The sequence below is a fragment of the Rhinopithecus bieti genome, unplaced genomic scaffold, assembly GCF_001698545.2.
Source record: "Rhinopithecus bieti isolate Rb0 unplaced genomic scaffold, ASM169854v2 scaffold_41644, whole genome shotgun sequence".
Taxonomy (NCBI): domain Eukaryota; kingdom Metazoa; phylum Chordata; class Mammalia; order Primates; family Cercopithecidae; genus Rhinopithecus; species Rhinopithecus bieti.
In genome coordinates this window covers 1,002,072-1,026,968 of record NW_016817838.1, presented here as the reverse complement: position 1 = coordinate 1,026,968, position 24,897 = coordinate 1,002,072, and the positions used below count along the sequence as shown (strand labels likewise).

Here is a 24,897-nt window from a genome sequence, read left to right as displayed (position 1 = left end):
CATGTTTTGCCTCAAAGTAATTTTTTAAATTTCTGACCTTTTAAGACCAGCTAAGCCCAAAAACCTCACAAAACCATATATTCAAATAGGAATTACCAAGGCTAATTATTATTCCTTTCTTAACTGTATTCTGCTACATATCTTCATAAAAGCTGATTACTCGGCCAGGCGCAGTGGTTCACGCCTGTAATCCCAGAACTTTGGGAGGCCTAGGCAGGCGGATCACCTGAGGTCAGGAGTTCAAGACCAGCCTGGCCAACATAGCAAAACCCCATCTCTACGAAAGATACAAAAATTAGCGGGTGTAGTGGTGGCCGCCTGTAATCCCAACTATTCAGAAGGCTGAGGCAGGAGAATCGCTTGAACCTGGGAGGCAGAGGTTGCAGTGAGCCGAGATCACGCCACTGCACTCTAGTCTTGGCGACTAAGAGTAAGACTCCATCTCAACAAAAAAAAAAAAAAAAAGAAAAGAAAAGAAAAGAAATTATAGGAGACATGGAAGATTCTTAAATGCATATTACTAAGTAAAAGAAGTCACCCTGAAAAGGCTATGCAATAAGATTCCAACCATAAGACATTCTGGAAAAGGCAAAACTAAAGAGACAGTGAAAAGATCAGCACTTCCCAGGGGTCAGGGGAGAGGAGGAGGGATGGACGGACAGAGCACAGAGGATTTCTAGGGCAGTAAAACTACTGTGTATACTATAATGGTAGATACATGCCATTATAAATTTATTCAAACCCATAAGACTGTTTAACACTAAGAATGAATCCTAAACTACGGACTAGGTGGTGATGATGATGTGTCAATGGAGGTTTGTCTGTGTAACAAATGCACCACTCTGGTGGGGGATGCTGACAATGGGAAGGCTAGGCATGCGTGGGGACAGCAGGCATATGAGAAATCTCTGTATCTTCCACTCAATTTTTCTGTGAACCTAAAACTGTTCTAAAAATTAAGATCTATTTTAAAAAAACACTATAAAATGCTATGATGACAATGATATATAATTAGCCTATGAGAAGACAACAAAATTTTAACAGTGATTTGTGTCATGATTGTGGGACTATTTTCTCTTTTTCTTTTATCTAAAATTGTAAAGACTTTTTTCACACTTAAAATATTTTAATTGACCATTGAGGAAAATTTTAAACCAACCTTATTCTAATTTATATTATTCCTTTCCAACTCAGTACTTAGTTAAAACAACTGATCTTCCTCATTGATTTTCCTGTTTTGACTAGAATTTTCTCATGTTGGAATCGAAACCATTTTGGCTTCCAACATTAAGTCTGTTTTTAAATATCTTAGGTAAATAATTCAGAAATCAAGCTGGCAGAACACAGGGTCATTTTGTAAGGTATATGTTTCTAAAACCAACAGAGCACTCCGGACTGGCTTTGGCAAGTTCCCAAACTTTCTAGGAAAGGACCCTATAGGCAACACCTATTTATTCCCAGGTTCCTCACCTTCCTCCACATTTCTTTACCTTAGCAATCCACCCAGCACCTTCTGCTCCACATTCTCCTGTATTTCCTCATAAAGCAGAGCTTCTTCCATTCAACCAGTTCCTTGTTCCCATATATCATTCATTGATTCAACATTCACTAAGCACTCTATTTTTATAGAGAGATATTAAAAATGAAGAGAACCAGCTTCCGCCCCGTGGAGCTCACAATCTAGTAAGGGGGAAAGATCTTCAAAACAAGTGACTGCTATACAATGGACATTAGCACACTTTTTCTGTAAAGGGCCAGACGGTATATACTTTCAGCTTTGCAGGCCATAGTCTCTGTGGCAGCTATTCAGCCCTGCCACTGCAGCACGAAAGCGGCCATTGATATAATGTAAATGAATGAGAGTGGCTGTGTTCCAGTAAAATTTATTTTTACAAAAACAGGCAGTGGGCCAGATTTGGCCTGTGTGCTGTTGTAACCCGTGGTATACAGCATACTAAAGAACATCCCTAGAGCTGAGAGAGCTTGAGAAAGACCTGCCAGACTGCCTGCCCTTTTACAAGGAATAGCCATCAAACCTTAACTGGACAGCCAAATCAAGCTATAAGAATTCTCCTTGAAACTGGTGGAGCAGTAATAAACTTTCCCCCAAAAGTCACTGAATTGGTTGCTCAGAAATAGCAGTTCTCACCCACAGTTTTCAGACAGACATAGCTGTAGAATGTGTTGTAATTAATCTATTATTACAGTAGAGTTACTGGTTAGTTAATACAGTACTGGTTTTCAAATTTTGTCTTCAACACTTAGAAAAGGGTAGATCAACTTGGGGACACATGGACAGAAAGACTGGAACAGACACTAGGGACTTGAAAAGGAGGAAGGGAGGGAGGCAGTCAAGGGCTGAAAAACCTTCCTATTGGGTACTATGTTCACTGTCTAGGTAATGGGACCAATAGAAGCCCAAAGCTCAGCCTCATGCAATATGCCTTTGCAACAAACCTGCATATGAACACATGTGTACCTCCTAAATCTAAAATGAAAAAAAAAAAAAAAAAAAAAGAAGAGATCAATTTTATCGCTAAAGCATCCCTGTGGAAGTCTGTCAGCCTGAAACTGTGCACCACCCCAAGTGTGCCTGCAGAAGCAAACAGTTCATGTACATACTGTCAGCCCTGTATGTTTGCATCAGAAGGGATCTTAGAGACCACTAAGTCCAGGCTTCTCCATCTGGATAACAAACCCACTCTCTAGCTAACAACTCAAACATGTCAGATGTGAATCAGTCACAGTCTTACTGATACGGATCAAAACATACATGAAGTCAAACAAGAGGAAACAGAGGAGACAGTTAAGGAAGGGCAGAAGGAAGTAAGATAAGACCTCCTCCAACCAAGCTGGATAATCTGCTCAGATAGATGCCTTTCCTTTTAAATTCTTCACTGTTGTTCATCATAGAAAAATGTGAAAATGTATGAAAATAAAAAGAAAAAATAAATGCCTAATATTATCAAGGGGTAACAACTATTGTTAACAGTTTGGTTCTTTTCCCTTTAAATCATTTTTCTACATATATTAGAAAAAATTGTTTTTCATTAAATTGCTTTCTCCTTTGTTCATGAAATGCTTTGACATACTTCCCCATATTCTTTAATATGGCTCAAAAGTATGATTATATAATATCTATATTAAAAGTTTATCAAATGGATGGACCATAATTTATTTTAAATTTCTCCCATTATCGGATATTTAGATCATCTCCTTATTTTTTATAGCATTAAAAGCTGAAAATAATACTGTGGGAGCTTATAAACCTACTTAAATATAATGTTGTCTATTAGTCATTTGAAAGCAAGTAGTTCTCCAAAACAGAGTAATACCTGGGGCACTGCAGGTCAAGGCAGAGTACGCATTAGTGACCACAGGAAGAAGCATACTCCTTAGGTGTAGGCACGGGGGCACTGGACCCATGTCATCATCCCCAGCTTACTGGACAATTAGCCATCTGAGTCCTTGAACTTCTCTACTAAAAGCAGATCAGATAGTAGAGTCAGTCAATATCACAACCGGGACCCAAGGGCAATGGTAGCACAAGACCGAGCTCTGACTGCTTTCTCTGCAACAACCAGCAAAGAAAAAGTATTGTGGTTTGACTGCTATTACTAAACTTGGGTCAGCCTGGGCAACATGGTGAGATCTCCTCTCTACAAAAAATTTTAAAAATTAGCCAGGCATAGTGGCATGCGCCTGTAGTCCTGGCTACACAGGAGGATGAGGTGGGAGGAAAATTTGAGCCTGGGGAAGTGGAGTCTACAGTTAGCTGTGATCACGCCACTACACTCCAGCCTGGCCAACACAGTGAGATCCTATCTCAAAAAAAAAAAAAATTTTGTAGGAGAAAGGATGGTAAATAGCTGTGACAGATGTTTCGTGTATAGCATTTAGTGAATTTGTGGGATATTCCTTCTGAAATAGAAGGTCAACTAATTGGTCTTTCTCCCATGGGCATCTGGAGAAGGGTTCTCTTCCACGTGGTTTTTCTGCTGGGCACAATGGCCAGAATGTCCTAACAAATGGATATGGATGCCAGCCAGGCAACAGCAATAGTATGCTTCCCAAAGTAGCCTGGGGGCTGTGAAACCTCAAGAGCTTGTATTATCAGAAGCCAAATATACCTCGCTTAGTTTAACTGCCAATCAGAAAATTAAAACAAATTAATAATCTAGTTCATACCATTTATAATGCTGGAAAGCCTCCTTCCTAGAATAAATGGATTGCCTAAAGGGCTGCCTAAAGCAAGCCAGAGGAAGAGGAATATAACTTACTGGAAGAGGAGAGTTTCAATTGCCCTCTTGAGTTACATACACACAAAAAAGCTCCAGTTTAGATCTCAGTTTCCAAATTAAAGATCTGAGGTGAAAGCAACATATTTGTGTTTACCTAACATAAGCCACATAAAATCCAGTAAAATTAAGTCTGAGCCAGTCAACATAACAAAACAATGTTGTTCTTTTATGGCCAGGCGCAGTGGCTCACATCTGTAATCCCAGCCCTTTGGGAGGCCGAAGTGGGTGGATCACCTGAGGTCAGGAGTTTGAGACCAGCCTGGCCAACATGGTGAAATCTTGTCTCTACTAAAAATACAAAACAATTAGCTGGGTGTGGTGGCAAGCACCTGTAATCCCGGTTAGTCGGGAGGTTGAGGCAGGAGAATCACTTGGAGCCAGGAAGCGGAGGTTGCAGTGAGCCGAGATCGTGCCAGCCTGGGTGACAGAGCAAGACTCCATCTCAAAAAAAAAAAAAAAAATTCATTTAATTAAAATGAGAAAAGGAACATTCCTAATTAAACTCCATGACTAACACTGTGTTTGTCCATGGATTTTTGTGAAAGAAATTGCTTTTCAAATCTAACTTTCCCAGAGTTATCTAGGATAATTCATATTTTAAAACAAACAGAAAACAAAACAAGCACAAAGTAGTAAGGACAACTTTCTCACCCCTCTCCTGCAATGTGTATCTGTTTGACAGAGATTTGCATGAACAAGCACAAACTCTTCTTTTTGTGTTTATGCCAAAAGAACTTTGGACATGCAAAGAGAAAAGGACAAGGACCAAAGAAGTGCCTTTCAACACTACTAGAAGAATCAAGTTACAGGTCAATTTGTCACATGTGGGAAGTAATCACTGTCACTCCTTATTCAGAACACTGGAAGTAGCTGAAGTCAATGCTTCAACACAGTAACACAAGGTGGCCAACAAACTCATATAAAACACCACATGTCACTAGTCACAGCATCTGATTACAAACAATCCCTACAGGCCCATATGGGAGTATGTCGAGAGTATGTCAAGTTTACTGGAAAGTGTTAGGACACAGCATGCGCACTTACCTTACCAGTGCGTCTGGTTTGCTTAGCTGGTTATTAGGAATACAGTTTTCCATTAAGTCCTTGTGTGTACTTGGGCTCTTGCTAGTGCATTTCTGCTTCTTCTCATTTTTACTAGATGAGGAAGGAATGCTCCCATTTGTGGCGCTATGACTTCGAGGTGAGGAGTTCACAACTCCACTGGCATTTTTGTAATTTTTTGAGGAAGCAGTGCATGAGTCCTCTTTCAAGAGATTTTCTGTACTTCCCACAAGATCATTATTTAATCTTTTACTATTGATATGGTTTTCCATATACTCAATCTCTTGTATTTTAGAGTCTACAGGTTGTAGAATATTGTTGTTATTTATTCCAAGGTTGTGTTTTTTGGCATCCTTGTCCTTTTCTTTTCCTTTTTCTCGGTATTCTATCTCTGGCAAAGTTGTGGAGAGTTTTTTGTTGGCTGGGATACCTCCGTTGTGGTGTATAAGGATCGAAGAATCCATATCAGGTAATCCTTTGGCTGCTACAATACCAAAAACAAACCAACAAACAAAAAGCCCACACCAGAATATTTAGTTTTTTAACAACACAGATTAATTCAACAAACTATTACCTACACTTAAGAAATTCACGTTAGTTTGCACACTCATTTAGAAGTAATAACCACAGTACATTACGCTAATCAAGAAGCAAATCCTCATAATTTACTATAAGATGTAGGAAAAAAACAGAAGAAAATCCAAATACATTTAAGAAACTCCACATTTAGAAAATCACCATCATTTATGAAAATGATGGCCACTAAAGGTCTAGTCTTGAAAACAAGATCAGGGTTTTATAATTAGGTCACACTTTGTATATTAGTCAAATCAAATTCGCCTATCACTGAGGTGAGAGGACAAAGGTAGATCCTAAGAAGTCATATTTTTTAAGTCCTGGAGTAAATGAACTGCTAATAACTTTACTGAAAAGAAAGAGGTTAAACGAAACAAAAGAAGAGGAATAATTTTAGGATACAGGACATCTATCCTTTTTCTGGACTCTAGTGTTGAGGTAATAAGGAAGTCTGTATCCTTTACCAGACCATTCAGAAAGAATTTTGTGTATCGGGTCTACACATTCCAATTTATTAAAATCTACTTGAAGAGATATTTTGTACCACATCAGACAAAAGATAATTTTGAAATATATAAAAACATGACCTCAAACTTTCAACTCTCAAACCAATGGAAACCAGTTACTGCCAATTATCTATTTCTATTGGTCAAATGCCCATGAGAGAGATTCCATTAGAAATGGTTCAATTTAAAATCTGCATTACATTATACGAAGCATTTAGAATACGACCTATCCATCTTGGCTCTATTCAGAAGACATCTGGCTTCTAAAGTTCAATTCTACATGTCTATATCTCCATTGTGCTTATACTTTGGTTCTTGACTTGCTTCAATTACCAATTCACATAGTTCCATACTATTTTGTTGCTGAGAATATATATTTTAAAATATATAAAACAGGCTGGGCATAATGGCTCATGCCTGTAATCCCTGTACTTTAGGAGGTAGAGGTGGGAAGACTGTTTGAGATCAGGAGTTCGAGACCAGACTGAACAACACAATGAGACCTCATCTCTAAAAAAAAATAATTTTAAAAAATTAGCCAGGCATAGTGGCATGTGCTTATGGTAGCAGCTGCTCAGGAGGCTGAGGAGGGAGCATTACTTTGCTCCCAGGAGTTTGAGGCTGCAGTGTGCCGTAACTGTTACCGCTGCACTCTGGCTTAGGCAACAGAGTGAGACCCTCTCTGTCTCAAAAAACTAAATTAAAAAAAAAGTATCAGAATTAAAATATTAAAAAGATATAAATATATTTTAAAATAATAAAATAAACATATTTAAATACATAGTCTTCAGACAGTATGCAAAAAACTTCATTCACAATCTGTATTTCATTGACCAAACAAAACAATGACCATGAGGAGAAACACCATTAGACAGAAAAAACCAAAATCCTCGCTACTTTTCCAGAAAAGAAAATTCTACCAAGAGACAAAATAATGACTAGCCTATTAAGCCAACAGCTTTAGGGTAAAGACCTACCTTCCTCGGCCTCTTTTTCTTGCTTTTGTAGCATCTGTTGCTCTGGAGGGAGAGCTTGTTGAAGAAGTTGCATGTAAAACTCATTCTCTTTTGTACTTCTTTTGCTTCCTTAACCGCATTTTGTAGCTTACGTAACTTTTGAAGCCAAAGCCCAAAGTTACCACAGGGTACCCAATACTAGAAAGAAGACAATCCAGCCAGTAATTGCAGGTTTAAAATGAACCACGTGTATCTCAAGTACATGAGAATACCTATGGCTTAAAATTTAAAGATAAATTCTAATTGATGATGGTAGTTGAGAATAGCATTCACTAGACACACAAATAAATATAATGTCCACTGTGGAAATCAGAAGCAACTGGCACACAGAACAAAATCCCCAGAACAACAGGACTGCTAGACCATAAGAGGACACTTTCCATTAGACTTTGGCATTCTTCAAATTAATTCAAGGAGTCACCACAGTTGACTGTCAGATACAGTGGCTAAAGCCTTTGAAGAAATACTGAAGAACTACCTTATGCATTAGAACTTAGGTGTACCCTTATCTGTACCCTTTTTTTTTGAAATGGAGTCTTGCTCTGTTGCCCAGGCTGGAGTACAGTGGTGCGATCTTGGCTCACTGCAACCTCCGCCTCCCAGGTTCAAGTGATTCTCCTGCCTCAGCCTCCCGAGTAGCTGGGACTATAGGCCTGCACCACCATGCCCAGCTAATTTTTGTGTTTTTAGTAGAAACAGGGTTTCACCATGTTGGCCAGGATGGTCTCAATCTCTCAACCTGGTGATCCATCCACCTTGGCCTGCCAAAGTGCTGGGATTACAGGTGTGAGCCACCACGCCTTGCCTGTATGCTTTTGAAAACTAAAAGGGTAGAGACTTTATGGGTAGCCAAAAGTAAACGTAAGTGTTAAAAAAAAAAATCACAAGAAATCATTTGATTTTTAATACTAGAAGGCTGGGTCAAATTCAGGTGACTACTTTAACTTAATCTTCTTGCTGCCTGAGGGGTACTGCCACCAGCTATTTCTTGAAAACTGGTTCATAAACACTCTGTCATATATAAATTCTGTCATACATAAATTCAAGAATCATTTAAATAAGTATCTGATATCAGTGCCAACATTTGATTTGTATCACCAAATTCAACCAGCTGTACTTAGAACTCTAATCTCTGGGATAGAAAGTTAAATATTTTCATTGAACTTATCAGCTTGCCTAACAACATTTCAAAGCCTCTGCAAACACTGTCAAGCCTGTATAGGTTTCACTAACATGAAAATGTATCAATTTATAATTAGTCTAAATGTGGTCTCACTATAAACTTACGGTGACATGTTTTATTGACCAAGTTCATTTAATTTGTTTGTAAAAGACTAAAATACTAGAAACAGTATTTTTTTAGTTGATTACTGTTTATTTTGGTTTCTGCCATAAATATTAGTAAAAATTGGTGTGTTTAGGAGAAACATACATTAGGTGATAAGTTCCACAACAGATATAAATAAGAATCAAGCTCATTTTTTCAAAAATGCTTCATGGTTAAGATGAATAATTAATAATATCTTAATATTCATTAGCATGTTATAAAAGAAATAATATTCATTCAAAATTATTAATAATATTATCTTACTTTTATAAATAGGCTAAGGAAATTCTAAATTATTTTAAGTTTCATGAAATAGCCATATATTTCATCAAAACCTTCTGGAATCTTTACCTGATTATAATAAACATAGCTAACATTCAGCAGACACCTATGTGCTTGGCATTAGGTTGAATACTTTAGATGTATCACTTCAGTTCCTTTTTCCCATGATCCAGAGAGGCAGGTAAGAAAACCATGGCTTAGAGGCAATGAGACACACAAGGCAACACAGCTGTCAGGGGACAGAGCTGGGATTCACTCATCTGCTCTTTCCAACCATGCTGTACCGCTTTCTGGGTCCATGTAAACTTTCTAAGAATAAATTTACAGTTGAACTTAATATTCTACAGTGAAATGAATTATAGATAAAGAATATAATACTGGCTGGGTGCGGTGGCTCACGCCTATAATCCCAGCACTTTGGGAGGCCGAGGCAGGTGGATTACTTGAGGTCAGGAGTTCGAGACCAGCCTGGCCAATACGATGAAACCCTGTCTCTACTAAAAATACAAAAATTAGCCAGGCATGGTGGCACATGCCTGTAATCCCAGCTACTTGGGAGGCTGAGGCAGGAAAATCGCTTGAAGCCAGGAGGCAGAGGTTGCATAACCAAGATCATGCCACTGCATTCCAGCCTGGGTGACAGAGTGGGACTCCATCTAAAAAAATATATAGATATACGTATATATGTATATATATATATACATACACACATACACACACATATATACACACACAAACAATTTATGTAATACTTACCAGTGAGCAGCAAATGGACGACAAAGGTCTACATGAAAGTTTTTGAGATCTTTAAATCTAATGGCTGCTTCAATATAAACAAAGAGGATCCAGAGAGACACTGTAGGCAAACACACTCCCCTTTCTGTGGGAAAGCAGCATAGAGGCAAGCATGAATGAATGATATAGTAACTAACAGATGGATTGTTTGGGAGACTAATTCAACGATAGTAACTGTCATTAAGATCTTCACCTAAACTAAATTAAAAGGCAAACTGATCCAAACTGAAAGCTTTTATATGACAAGTGATTCCACAGAATCACTGACAAAAATAAAAGACAAACATCCTGGCAAAAAATATTTACAATGTATGTAAAACAAAGGATTCATAGCCCTGACATACAAAGAGCTCCCATAAATCAATAAAAGGTAACTGAAGAAAATAATTTACAAGTCGCAAAAGAAGAACTATAGATGGCTAAAAAACATACAAAAAGATGTTAACTACTGATCAGAGAAACACAAATTAAAACAATCAGATTCCATTTTCTTAACTATTAGATAAAAATTTTAAAGACAGATAATAGCACAGGGAGGGTATGGGGAAAGGTTCATTTTCATACTTGGCAATAATATAAATTGGGGCAACTATTTTAGATGGCAATTTGGCATTTAAATTTAAATACTTGCAGCTTTCCTTTACCCAGAAATTCCACTTCTTTTTTTATTTTTTATTTTTTTTTGAGACTGAGTCTCGCTCTGTCGCCCAGGCTGGAGTGCAGTGGTGCGATCTCAGCTCACTGTAAGCTCCGCTTCTTGGGTTCAAGCAATTCTCCTGTCTCAACCTCATGAATAGCTGGGACTACAGGCGCCCGCCACTACGACCCGCTAATTTTTTGTATTTTAGTAGAGAGGGGTTTCACCGTGTTAGCCAGGATGGTCTTGATCTGCTGACCTTGTGATCTGCCTGCCTTGGCCTCCCGAAGTGCTGGGATTACAGGTGTGAGCCACTACACCCGGCCCAAAAATTCCACTTGTAAGAATCTACCCTATAGAAACATAAAAGAGCCTAGAGATAAATATATAAAAAATATTCACTGGGCTGGGTGTGGTGGTTCACGCCTTTAATCCCAGCACTTTGGGAGGCCCAGGAGGGCGGATCACCTGAGGTTGGGAGTTGAAGACCAGCCTGGCCAACATGGCAAAACCCTGTTTCTACTAAAAATACAAAAATTAGCCAGGCATGGTGGTAGGTGCCTGTAATCCCAGCTACTTGGGAGGCTAAGGCAGGAGAATCGCTTGAACCTGGGAGGCAGACGTTACAGTGAGCCGAGATTGCACCACTGCACTCTAGCCTGGGCAACAAGAGCAAAATTCCGTCTCAAATTAATTAATTAATTAATTAATTCACTGTAGCGCCAGGCATGGTGGCTCATGCTTGTAATCCCAGCACTTTGGGAGGCCGAGGTGGGCGGATCACGAGGTCAGGAGTTCAAGACCAGCCTAACATGGTGAAACCCTATCTCTACTAAAATATAAAAATTAGCTGGGCATGGTGGCGCACACCTGTAATTCCAGTTACTCAGGAGGCTGAGGCAGAGGATTTGCTTGAACCCAGGAGGTGGAGGTTGCAGTGAGCTGAGATTGCGCCATTGCACTCCAGCCTGGGCAACAGCGCGAGACTTCGCCTCAAAAAAAAATAAAATAAAATTCACCATAACATTATTTGCAAAAGCAAAAATTTAGAATTTAAATGTTCATCAAGAGGAAACGTTATGATAAATCTATACAATGAAATATGTTGAAGGTTTCCTAAAGAATGAGGAAGATCTGCACTGTCACGAAATGACATAAAAAAAATAAAACCGGCCCGGCGCAGTGGCTCAAGCCTGTAATCCCAGCACTCTGCGAGGCCGAGATGGGCGGATCACGAGGTCAGGAGATCGAGACCATCGTGGCTAACACAGTGAAACCCTGTCTCTACTAAAAAAATACAAAAAACTAGCCAGGTGAGGTGGCGGGCACCTGTAGTCCCAGCTACTCGGGAGGCTGAGGCAGGAGAATGGCATGAACCCGGGAGGCGGAGCTTGCAGTGAGCTGAGATCCGGCCACTGCACTCCAGCCTGGGCGACAGAGCAAGACTCCGTCTCAAAAATAAATAAATAAAATAAAAAATAAAATAAAATCTGTAAGTAAGAACAAGTTGTAGGACAAAGAAATGTTTCTGACACTTAAGTACTGTTCAAAAAAATTTTTTCTAAAGCACAAACTCATATTCCTTTTGTAATTAAAAACAATTTTCATGGGAGGAAAAAGCAACTTGCAACAAAATAAGGTGCAAATAAAGGCAAATGTCCATTGGCTTTTAGAATCAAAATCTGCAGGGTAGGTCCATCTATATCAGGACATGACTAATGATGGGGTATTTATGAATGTGGACTACATGGGCATGAGTGGGAAAAAATCAGTGACTTTTTGCTAAGGATCTTTGGAAACTAAAGAAAAATCATAGTATCTTGAAACTAGGAAGATTATTTTGTCTAACCTCCTCATTTTGTTGAAGAGTAAACCCCAGAGTCTAAACAAACTGGGCCCAAGTTCAGAGACAGTACTAAATCTGCTTCTGAGGAGAACCTCCCTTAGTCCTAGTCCTAGTACCTGAGTGAAGTTGACACTGGATGCTCTGTGAAGCCAGCTAATGGTCTCAACCATTCTTAAGAATTTAACACAACAAAAACAGATATTTTATTTTTTTCCTTTTCTTTTTCTTTTTTTTTTAGACAGTCACAGTCTGGCTCTGTTGCCCAGGCTGGAGTGTAGTGGCACAATCTCACTTCACTGCAACCTCCACCTCCCGGATTCAAGCGATTTTCCTGCCTCAGCCTCCTGAGCAGCTGAGATTACAGGCACATGCCACCATGTCCGGCTAATTTTTGTATTTTTAGTAGAGACGAGTTTCGCCATTTTGGCTAGGTTGGTTTTGAACTCCTGAACTCAAATGATCCATCCGCCTTGGCCTCCCAAAGTGCTGGGACTGTAGGTGTGAGTCACCGTGCCCAGCCCAAAAATAGGTATTTTCACAATGTAGGAGGAAAAACAGGAACACACAGGACAATGCATTTTCAAAATCATTTCAAAATGCATTTTCAAATATTTATCTGCCCTATTCTCTATATTAATTTATAAGGTTAAAAAAACACAATAAGCACATTACAGAAGAAATAGAAAAATTAGACAAAATACCTGTATTCTACATCTATGAAATAAACAAAATCACACTGAAAGCCTTTTTGAGCAAGTATAATAATCATATTGTACATAGTTTTATATCCTGTTTTTTTCCCCTCTTAACCACCAGGAAAAAAGCTTATGCTACAATATTATTCTTTGTACTCATACATAATTTCATCAACCATTCCTAATATTGTCAGGAAATAATTTTAAATTTTAACAACTGTAAGAAAAACTACCCCAAGTTATAGAAATTGCACTCATCTTTGTCAGCCCAATAAGAGCAGTTTTTTGTTTCGTTTGTTTAAGCACTAGTCATCCCAAATTAAAACATATTTCATAACTTAGCTATTCCAATATTCATTTCTGAGCCTAGGGCTAAAGAGGGGCCAGTAGTATTTTATGACTTTAGCTACACTGCTGCCCTGTGGGTCACCCACTGAACCAGTTCCCAATAGGTTCTATTAATAGTTATACGGTTAGTTTTTTCTCCACTACTAAGATATTACTAAAGAAATTTAAGAAATCGCCACAGCTCATCAGAGTCACAGAATATTTGAGGTGGAAGGTTCTTTAGCCATTATTTAGATTACTCCACCTTTATATAACAGAGAAGTTGAGACCTAGGGAGAGTGACAAGTGTAAAAGGCAGCTCACTCGAAACTGAGGCCCAGGATAAGGAAATACAAATTAAAAACTGGTGGGAAGAAAAATCACTTTAATTAGAGGAAAGCAGACTAAGGAACCTTCATAGTAGCTTATAAATCAAGTCAGATATGAAAGAGTGTAAAACATGGAGAAAAGCATGCTCATTCATAGCAGATACTTTAAAAAACAGAGCTCAATTGTGTTTTCTACATGGGCCAACATCATTGTCTTAGCAGTTCTGAGAAGAGAATGAATGTTGGTCCAGACAGCTTTTATTATTTGGTGCTCCCTCTCTTGTCAAAATCCTAAAGGTTGTAGCTGGGCCCAAGAATCAAGTTTCATGCAGCTTTGCAGACAAGTTTGATTCTGAGAGCCAATCCTCAAATCCTAGTGCATACCAAACTCTGGCTTTCACAGTGGGCTGAGGCTGTCAAAGTATCTCATCTGATCTTAGTTTGAAGTAATGGAAGTACAGCTCTAAGAAGTAAGGAGCTCTACTCTAGTTGGAATACACCTGCAACAGTGTAGAGAACCACTGAGGTAGGCAGACTAGGAGAATAAGAGTGCTTAAAATAATAAGGAAAAGCTGATGAAACCAGAGGTGTTCTTGCCTACAGAAAAGACTTAAGAGGTTATGACAGTGTCTTTAAATCTCTAAAGAAATGTTAACATGGAAGGGAGATCACATTCATTCAGTGTGGCTCTAATGCAGAGGTTCAATGTTTGGGATTGAGGGGATGGTCTGGTAGGTCCCTTAATATTTTTTGTTTTGTTTCTTCTGTGTCTTTTGAGATCGAGTCTCACTCTGTCACCCAGGCTGGAGTGCAGTGGTGCAATCTTGGCTAACTGCCACCTCTGCCTCCCAGGTTCAAGCGATTCTCCTGCCTCAGCCTCCTAAGTAGCTGGGATTACAAGCATGCGCCACCACACGCAGCTAATTTTTGTATTTTTAGTAGAGACAGGCTTTCGCCATGTTGGCCACGTTGGTCTCAAACTCCTGCCCTCAGGTGATCTGCCCACCTCAGCCTCCCAAAATGCTGGGATTACAGGCGTGAGCCACTGCGCCTGTCCCCCTTGACATTTTAAGGAAAAGTTTTACACATTTCCTTGTACTTTTCTGGGAAAACCTCTTTAGATCCTCTAAGAAATCAGCAAGCTGTGGCTTCGTCCTGATACTTAGGAGGCTGAGGTGGGAGGATCATTTGAGCCCAGGAGTTCAAGTCCAGCCTGGGCAACATAGTGAGACCCCATCTTAAAAAAAATACATAAATAGAAATTTTAAAAAAGGAATCAACAAGCCCAAAAACAGTTAAGATATACTGGGTCAAAACATAAGGAAGAAAATTCTGGCTAATATGAGGAAGAACTTTATTTTATACCTCCCAAAAACAGAGTAGGGTACCAGGAATGGTAGGTAAGTTCCTTGTTACTGTAGGTTTTCCATGACAGGTAAAACCACCATGTGCCAGGGATGCTGTGGGGATTCTTGTGCCAAATTAAGGGTTCATCTAAATGACATTCCTTTCAATGATGAAATTCCATGAACATTTTTTTCTTTTTTGGCACATGGCTATCTTCAAGTATACCTAGATAGAAGTCACTCCAACTATTTTTTTAAAAAAAGATATATTCAGAGTGAGAGTTGGTACCTGCAATGTCTGTAACTGAAATATCAAATCATAACAACTTAAAGTTTTGATTCAAATAATGAAAAAGATATATATATTTGAAGGTATATTATAATCTATTAAGAAAACTTTAAAATGTCCACATTAAACTGAACTCTAAATAATGTATCCAAAGAAATAACCACATTAAAAAATTTGAATCTAAAATTTCTATCCATCTAAGCAATCATTAAGACTTACCTGTGTGCCATACGTACTGAACCCATACATATGTGCTGGCAGCAAAAAAAAGCCACTGTATGGGGATGAACAGCAGGCATATTATATTTGACGTGAATGCTACACAAACAAAAAATACTGAGAAGGCCTAAAGGGAAAAAGAAAACAAAATAAAAGACACATCTTAGAACTTGTTATTTTCAACCACGTGTTGTTAAATGTATGTTGGACAAAATTATTGAAACTGCTAAAAGATAACTTGGTAACTATAGAGCAAATTCACAAAAGGAGATTTTAAACATTTAAAATCAACCATATAAAAAGTAGCGGTGGCCAGGTGCGACGGCTCACGCCTGTAATCCCAGCACTTTGGGAGGCAGAGGTGGGCGGATTACGAGGTCAGGCAATTGAGACCATCTTGGCTAACACAATGAAACCCCATCTCTACTAAAAATACAAAACTTTAGCCGGGCGAGGTGGCAGGCGCCTGTAGTCCCAGCTACTCGGGAGGCTGAGACAGGAGAATGGTGTGAACCCGGGAGGCGGAGCTTGCAGTGAGCTTGCGTGTTGCACACTCCAGCCTGGGCGACAGAGTGAGACTCCGTCTCAAAAAAAATAAAACAAAAAAGTACTGGTTACTTTAACATTAAAGAATACTACTACTTTATGGTCCTCAAATCATGAAAAAGAACTGGATCAGAATGAACTGAGGTAAGCCCACAGTGAATTCGTTTGGATTCCAAATAAATGTGGGTTACCTAAAAGAACTGGAATTTTTTTTTTTGTTTTGGAGATGGAGTCTCACTCTGTCACCCCGGTTGGAGTGCGGTGGTGCGATCTTGGCTCTCTGCAACTTCCACCTCCCGGGTTCAAGCGATTCTCCTGCCTCAGCCTCCTGAGTAGCTGTGACTATAGGCATGTGCCACCAGGCCCAACTAATTTTTTGTAATTTTAGTAGAGATGGGGTTTCACCATGCCAGTCAGGATGGTCTCAATCTCCTGACCTTGTGATCCGCCCGCCTTGGCCTCCCAAAGTGCTGGGATTACAGGCGTGAACCACCAGGTCCAGCCCTGAAAAAACTAGAATTTTAATACAGAAAAGTCTTCTCTCTCCTCACAAACCATTCCTAAAGAGCTTCATTCTTAAAAGACAGGCTTTCTGGAGCACAGATGAACCATAATATTAGTAAGACATATACTGATGCTATTAGGTCGGTGCAAAAGTAATTGGGGCAAAAGTAATTGCACCAACTTAATAATAATTTTAATAATGTAGTTTTCCTCTGGACACCACAATCACCAATAGAACATGAGCCGAAACCATCTTTTTAAAGCATGGATTTGCTCTGACCAAAGCACCAGGCCTGGGTGGGAGAGTTATAGTTTTAAGATGTGGCTATAGAACACAACAGAATTAACACATTAATCAAGGGAACAAGCCCAGGCCTATGTTTGCTCCAATCTAGCAGCTGTCTAAATGTGGTTTGGGGATTTCTGGGGTATCTTTGAGATCCCTCCAAAGGCTCTTTGAGGTTAAAACTATTTTCATAACAATACTAAGATGTTATCTGCCTTTTTTACACTCACTCATGCATATGGTGGAATTTTCTGTAAGTTACATGACATGTGATACAGTAACAGACCGACTTCAGAAGCAGATATGAGAATGTAGGTGTCTTCCATTGAGCTAGATATTAGAGATTTACAAAAATAGAGCCACTGTTCTATATTGTTTGTTTTAGAAAATATAGCTATTTTCACTTAAAATGTAATTTCTATTAACATGTAATGGGCCTATTATGTTTAAGTGAGTTAATAAGTATGTATTTTAAATTTTTCTCAGTTTTAACTTATAATACAGTAAATCTGGACAGATATAACCCACATTAACAAAGACTCTCTGGAGTCCTCAATAGTTTTTAAGAGTGAAAAGGGGCCCTGAGACCAAAACGTTTGAAACACTACTCTAACTCAAATCCAATCACTAACCTAGCAACAGGGAACCCACAAACACTTCAAAGCAGGACTGAGCAATCTTTTTTTTTTTTTTTAAAGGTAGGAACGGCCTTTATTGGTTGCAACGGGAAATGGAAGGGGAAGGGATGCCATCCCCAGACTAGGTTGCCACCCTCCAAAAGCCTGAGTAATTATTGCTTCCTCCACTGTTCTGTTTCACTGGAATGGGACAGGAGGAAAAAATGTAACTATTTGATCAATGGGTTTAGACAAAATAGTTTAGAGGTCAATTTCAGTTAACGGACCCTATAAGCTAATCCTAACATAGTCACCTGACTATTGCTAATAATATCTATTTTAAACAGCTGAACGGTCCCCACACACGGAAAACGTGTATTAGTAAACATACCAGTCCCTGGTATCTGAAGGAATCATAGACGCTTCTGATGAAAAGCCAGAATGGCCACAGGTATTCAAATCTGAACTCCAGGACAAAATCGGCTAGGAGGACAAGTGCCCACACCACCAGGAATTTCAGGTATAAAATGTACTGCAAAATATAAAATAACGAATTAATTTAAGGTCATTTGTGAATAACTAGAAATAGAAAATTCACTGTTTCTGTTTAAAAACGACAAAAAAATACCTCCATATATCTTGAAAACAATGGAGATAAAGCACAAAAAAGAGATGCTGCCATGGCCTATCCGCATTTTAAATGCTCTCTGGTGTTCATTCTCAGACTCAAAACTATCAAGATAAGATGATCGCCAAAAATGCTTAATTCCACTTAAGATGGAAAAAAAACATTTAAATCCCACCACTATTTTAAAAATGTGCTAAGTGTCTGACTTCAAAATACTGCAACACTCTCAAAATTACAGCTTTCAAGCTGTTCTTCATTAGAAGAAAATGTCACAGTTGAAAGGATTCAAATTTGCTGTTTTCCCACCCCTCTACATCTGTTCGAAGAGTCTTTGAAATTCTTGATGCACATCCTTACATGCTTAAAGAATTCTGTCTTTTTTTCCCTTTTTTCCGCTTGCCTCTGTATATAGTATTCATCTGCATTAACCAAACAAAAACCAAATGACTTCCCCAAATAGAAACAAACTTAGGGAGCAGATGCTAAATCACTACCAAGGGCTGCGAAAGCACAAAAACGTACATTAAAAAAAAAAACCCTTAAACATCTAAGCCATGCTCCAGTTGATATGTAAATATGTGTTCCCAGTTCCCTCTGGACTTGTGTTAAACAGAAATACTCAGACAAGCCAGTTAGGACACATATGTAACCACTGCAGTCGGTCAAACAAGGTAAGGACACAGAAAAAAATATTATTTTTCATATACTCCATAGGTCAATTTTCCAGTTCATTAGTTGCATAATGGACAACAGAAGTCTTTAGATTCTACTTGTTAACAAGCCTCTATTTCTGTGCTCCTAATCCTGCCAATTCTGGAGGTCAAATTTAGGTATTAAAAAATATTTTCCACAATATACAAATTGGAAATACCTAAAATTCACTTTCACTTGGGACAAATACAAACATTCCAATACTGATGTGATCAAGTTAGTCATTTAAAAAAACAATAAAATTGAGATTTTTAATAAATAATTTTGAAATATATTCCAATAAGATACAAAAGACATACTTGGAGAAAAAAAACAAAAACAAAAGCAAGAACTTAAAGTAAAATAAAAAAAAAGAAAAGGAAAAAAAGAAAAAAGGGGAAAAAAAGCAGGAATCCAGCATTGAGGATTTATTTTGTGCCCTTTGAAGCCATTCAGGTAAGAGATGTCAAGAACAGAAACATTTGACCCTCAGTGATACAGTATTCACAGTGATACATAATTTGTCATCTAGGGTAGATTTCTAATATTTATCCTTAGAACTTATTTAGGTTTGATAGTAAGTTTCTACTAAGAGGTTTGCTGTAAAGGAACCTGAAGCAAATCACAAAAGAGTGCAATCTTTTTTTTTTGAGACAGGGTCTTGCGCTGTCTCCCAGGATGAAGCGCAGTGGCAAGATCATAGCTCACAGCAGCCTCAATCTCCTGGGCTCAAGTAATCCTTCTACCTCAGCTTCCCAAGTAGGTGGTAATATAGGCATGTGCCACATTTGGCTATTTTTTTTTAAATGTTTTATAGAGATGGGGTCTCACCATGTTACCCAGGCTGGTCTCAAACTCCTGGGCTCCACCTGCCTCGCCCTCCCAAAGTGTTGGGATTTCAGGTATGCGTCTGGCCAGAACACAGTCTTGAATCCTAAGTCCCACCTTTTAGTTTCATTTCACTAGAGTTCTGCTGGCCTGATGAAGACAGAGCCCTTGTAATTCTCACTCATTAAATCCATAACTGACCTAGTGGAGAGCAATGCACATTTTATTCTAGAACAAATGAGGGCCAGGCACAGTGGCTTATACCTGTAATCCCAACACTTTGGGTGGCCAAGATGGGAGGGTTGCTTGTGTCCAGGAGTTCAAGACCAGCCTGGGCAACATAGTGAGACCCCATCTGTACAAAAAAATTAAAAATTAGCCAGGTGTGGTGGCACACACTTGTAGTCCCAGCTACTCAGGAGGCTGAGGTAGAAGAATTGTTTGAACCTGGGAGGTCCATGCTGCTGTGAGCCATAACTGTGCCACTGCACTCCAGCCTGGGTGACAGAGCAAGACCCTGTCTCAAAACAAAAACAAAAACAAACAAAAAACACAACTGATTCATGCAGGTATTTGGGAGCACAAATCTAGTTTGAAACTAGATTTCCAAGGTGCTTGACTTTAAGAGGTTTTTTCCTTGTGTCTAGAACTGTTTCTACATCTTGAAAAAGGAGTAACAGCCTCTCCACCATGGTTTCAGAGTATTTTTTTAAAAACGGCATAGCTAGAAGCAGTGGCATGCACCTGTAGTCCCAGCTATTTGGGAGGCTGAGGTAGGAGGATCATTTGAGCCCAGGTGTTCAAGTCTAGCCTGGTCAACAAATGAGACCCCATCTCTTTCTTTTTCTTGAGACTGAGTTTCACCCAGGCTGGAGTGCGGTGGCGTGATCTCAGCTCACTGCAACCTCCACTTCCCGGATTTGAGCAATCCTCCTGCCTCAGCCTCCCAAGTAGCTGAGACTACAGGTGCACACCACCACACCATGCCCAGCTAATTTTTGTATTTTTTTAGTAGAGACGTGTTTTCACCATGTTGGCCAGGCTGGTCTCAAACTCCTGACCTCAAGTGATCTGCCCACCTTGGCCTCCCAAAGTGCTGGGATTATAGGCATGAGCCACTGTGCCTGGCCAAGAACCCATCTCTTAAAAAAAAAAAAAAAAAAAAAAAAAAGGCATGGAAATATAGTCATTTTCCTGATTAATCCTTTTCCCTACGGAGCTATCTCTGGAATGTAGCTGAATGAGACATGAAGGGTACCCCATCAGGTCTAGCCCTTACCATTCCCAAAGCAGAGAAGAAATTGCTTTCTGCCCAAAATGCCCAATTGCTTTCTGCCCAAAATGCCCAATTGCTTTCTGCCCAAAATGCCCCCAAGGCATGGCAGGATCCCAGTCACATCCCAGTCAGATCCTGCCATGGCAACATTCCACTTCACTATTTAGATAGCATTATCCAAAGAATGGCAGCATGTTGAACATGTACTTTTTAATAATTCAATCATTTAAAACTAAGGCAGTTCAAAAATTACCATCTTTGTTAGTGACTGTTCTTTTTCAATTGCATAACTTTAAGGCAGGGTTCCTTTTGATACATTTCTTTTCAAACAACTGCTTTCATACTTTTGATGTTCCTTGACACCCAGTTCTTACTGAGTCATGGTTTAGAAATACAGATATCTAATAAAACTTGATCTTTTACAAACATATGCCATACCCTCAACTTTCCTCTGGCTCTCATTTCAGGCAGGCCTGCCTCTAAAATCAAGAGATAACCTAATTAACAAAGCTGACTTTCTCTAAGACTAATCTTGAATTCTATTGAGTCATTTCAGTCTTAGAGGTTTTGGAAGTTTAAGACAGCTGCCTGATTCAGTATTCACTTAGCCCTCTCCATCAGTAAATCATGCCTCTCATCCTTCTGTAGGTACATGTACAGAAGTTAAAAGACAAGTAATCTAAAATGACCGCTCATCACAGTAAAAGCCCTAATTCCTCTCCTTTCATATTCTGAAGGTCATAAGATTTTTACCAAATCTAAAGAGATGATATTCCAAAGGATGAGAAAATCAGACAGGGATTTAAGCTATCATGGCATTCTAAAACATTGCTTTTAAACCATGAAGAAAATATTATTAAATATAAAATACTTTTATATACCGTTCATTATATGACTCATGGCTAATTTGATGTTACCTTGATTCTCTGATTCAAATAAATTTGCTAGTAACTATACTGTATCTTAAACAAAATTTTAAAGCATAACTGCAACAAAAAGATATTTTCCAAAATAATATATTGAAACAAGGGCAAATGAATAACATCTTCTGAGGGTCTTGTAAGCTTCTATTCTGAGTGCCAATGAAATTAAGAAGTCTTATGCAATTGTTAGGCTTAATGGTGGTGACTCTATCAAAGTGAATATTAACTATAAGATTTCCCCCCCATTCTACTCCTACCTTTGCCATTTACAACCATTTTTTACCTCAATCCATTTAGCTGTACTCTCCATCCATAGATTAATCATCTACGATTAATGAGAAGCAGTATTCAACATTCTTCTTATTCCAAGTAAAGTGCACCTTTTTTCCAGTATCTCTAGCTGCTTATCATCTAGATCATTTTCTGGAGCCCACACAATTACCAGGAGCTGGCCATCAATCCTCAGTACCTGACCTTTTCCCTAGGCAGACTAATGGCCATTTAGTTCACTTAGTGCTCACTACAGAAATGAGTCTGTGGAATATTTCACTGGCTCTGCTAGTAGCCATCCATCTCAATCCCAGCTTTTCTGTCCTCTCGGTAAAGGCAGCTGTGAGTCACCTTTTGCATTCAGTATCTGCCATGATACTTCCTAGACCAAACTGCTTTATCTTTTCTGTTATCTTTATCTTTTCTGTATCTCTCTCTACTGGACATCGACTCTAGAACATTCATTCAGCCTCTTATCTGGCTTATACTCTACCTGAAGTCTCATACTGGCCATTTGCTAATCAAAGTACTGGTCTCTGGAATAGCAGAATCGCTGTCATATATGAGCTTTTGAGAAAAGCAGAATTTCAGGACTTATTTAATCTAAGCCTGCATTTTAACCAGACCCCTCAGCTACTTGTGCATACAATCAAGTTTTAGAAGCACTGGTATATAATATAAATTTCTCATTGTCATGGAATTTCCACTCAATTACAGGATGTCTCAGAAAAAAAGACAATATCGTAATCAGATAATCAGTACTTATCACCAAACTGTTGACTGTCCTGTTAACTGGGAACATTCAAACTGTTCAGGGTTAGTTCTTCCATTTTTCTACATTTCTTTCTGAGTCAAAGCCAAGATCCCTGCCTAAGTACAATTAAAACTAAATGAAGCACTTCCAACGCTACTCATCCTTCGGCACACAGTACAAGTATCACTTCCTCACAATAAGCCGCCCTAACCCCAAAGTAAAGACTAGGACCCCACTGCATACTCACATAGCATCCTGTACTATAAGAACATTGAATCGCAATGATAATTAAATAATACTTTGTGTAATTAGCTGTTCGGATGTAAAGTCCACAAGAAAAAAGGAGCTGCCCATTTTGTTCTCTGCTTTATCTCCTTAGTGCCCAGCACAGCACTCTGACTATAGGAGCTTAACTATTTTTTTTTTCCTCAAAAAATATTTTTTGAGGCCAGGGACACTGGCTCATGCGTATAATCCCAGCACTTTGGGAGGCTGAGGCAGGCGGATCACCTGAAGTCAGGAGTTTGAGACCAGCCTGGCCAACATGGTGAAACCCCGTCTCTATTAAAAATACAAAAAAAATTAGCCAGGCGGATGCCTGTAATCCCAGCTACTCTGGAGGCTGAAGCAGGAGAATCACTTGAACCCGGGAGGCAGAGGTTACAGTGAGCCGAGATCATACCACTGCACTCCAGTCTGGGCAACAAGAGCAAAACTCCGTCTCAAAAAAAAAAAAAAAAAAAAAAAAAAAAGTTGAATGAATGATCTGTAATGTAGAAAAGTGTTTAGGACTGACAGTAGGACTTTTACCAAAGCACATACTTACAATGAATATAGAGGGAGAGATGACACACAGGTGACCGACTGGGAAGGTGTCTAGACAAAGCAACATCAACCAAGATAACCAATACAGCTTCTGCCTGAAGGATTACCATGAACCTGCTCCCATCTGTTCTGAATGTTCTTCACTATGAAGAAATGAATTTAATAAGCCTTGTTCTGGGTGCCAGACTATCACTCCACTTGGCCTACCTGCCACTGGCTCTGACGACAACAGTGGTTCTCAAAGTATCTTCTAGTACACCACACACTAAAGAGCTATGCGAAAATGTAAAACCACACCAGTCTTCTCACGAATTTATTAATCTATTGTTACTTTTTTTTTTTTTTTTTGAGACAGAGTCTCGCTCAGCAGCCCAGGCTGGAGTGCAATGGTGCCATCTCGGCTCACTGCAAGCTCCGCCTCCCAGGTTCACGCCATTCTCCTGCCTCAGCCTCCCAAGTAGCTGGGACTACAGGCGCCTGCCACCACGCCCAGCTAATTTTTTGCATTTTTAGGAGAGACGGGGTTTCACCGTGTTAGCCAGGATGGTCTCGATCTCCTAACCTCGTGATCTGCCCGCCTCGGCCTCCCAAAGTGCTGGGATTACAGGTGTGAGCCACCGCGCCCAGCCACCTTTTTTTTTGAGATGGAGTCTCACTCTGTCGCCCAGGCTGGAGTGCAATGGCGCGATCTTGGCTCACTGCAACCTCTACCTCCCAGGTTCAAGTGATTCTCCCACCTCAGCCTCTTGAGTAGCTGGGATTATAGGCGCCTACCACCACGCCTGGCTAATTTTTGTATTTAGTAGAGACGGGGTTTCACCATGTTGGCCAGGCTGGTCTTGAACTCCTGACCTCAGGCGATCCACCCACCTCGGCCTCCCAAAGTGCTGGGATTAGAGGCGTGAACCACTGTGCCCGGTAATTTATTGTTACTGTTAAGTGAACTAATGTTTTAAATTTTTCTGTTTTAACTTTTCTTTTCTTCCTTCCTTTTTTTTTCCCCCCCAGAATTGGGATCTTCCTTTGTTGCCCAGGTTGAAGTGCAGTGGTACAATCATAGCTCACTGCAGCCTCAACCTCAACCTGGGCTCGAATGATCCTCCTACTTCAGCCTCCAGAGTAATTAGGACTATGGGCACATGCCACCATGCTTGGCTAATTTTTTGGTGTTTTTTTTTTTTTTTTTTTTTTTTTTTT

The 24,897-nt window shown here is 39.4% G+C and overlaps 1 protein-coding gene across 1 annotated transcript in view; it reads right to left on the bottom strand.

Moving 5' to 3' along the window:
• MACO1 (macoilin 1) overlaps positions 1-24,897 on the bottom strand; it is a 71,631-nt gene that overhangs the window by 36,715 nt on the left and 10,019 nt on the right. The window contains 6 exon segments of the mRNA XM_017856136.1: positions 5,346-5,847; positions 7,423-7,517; positions 7,519-7,599; positions 9,827-9,950; positions 15,554-15,680; positions 17,898-18,038. Of these exon segments, the coding sequence (XP_017711625.1) occupies positions 5,346-5,847; positions 7,423-7,517; positions 7,519-7,599; positions 9,827-9,950; positions 15,554-15,680; positions 17,898-18,038 (1,070 nt within the window).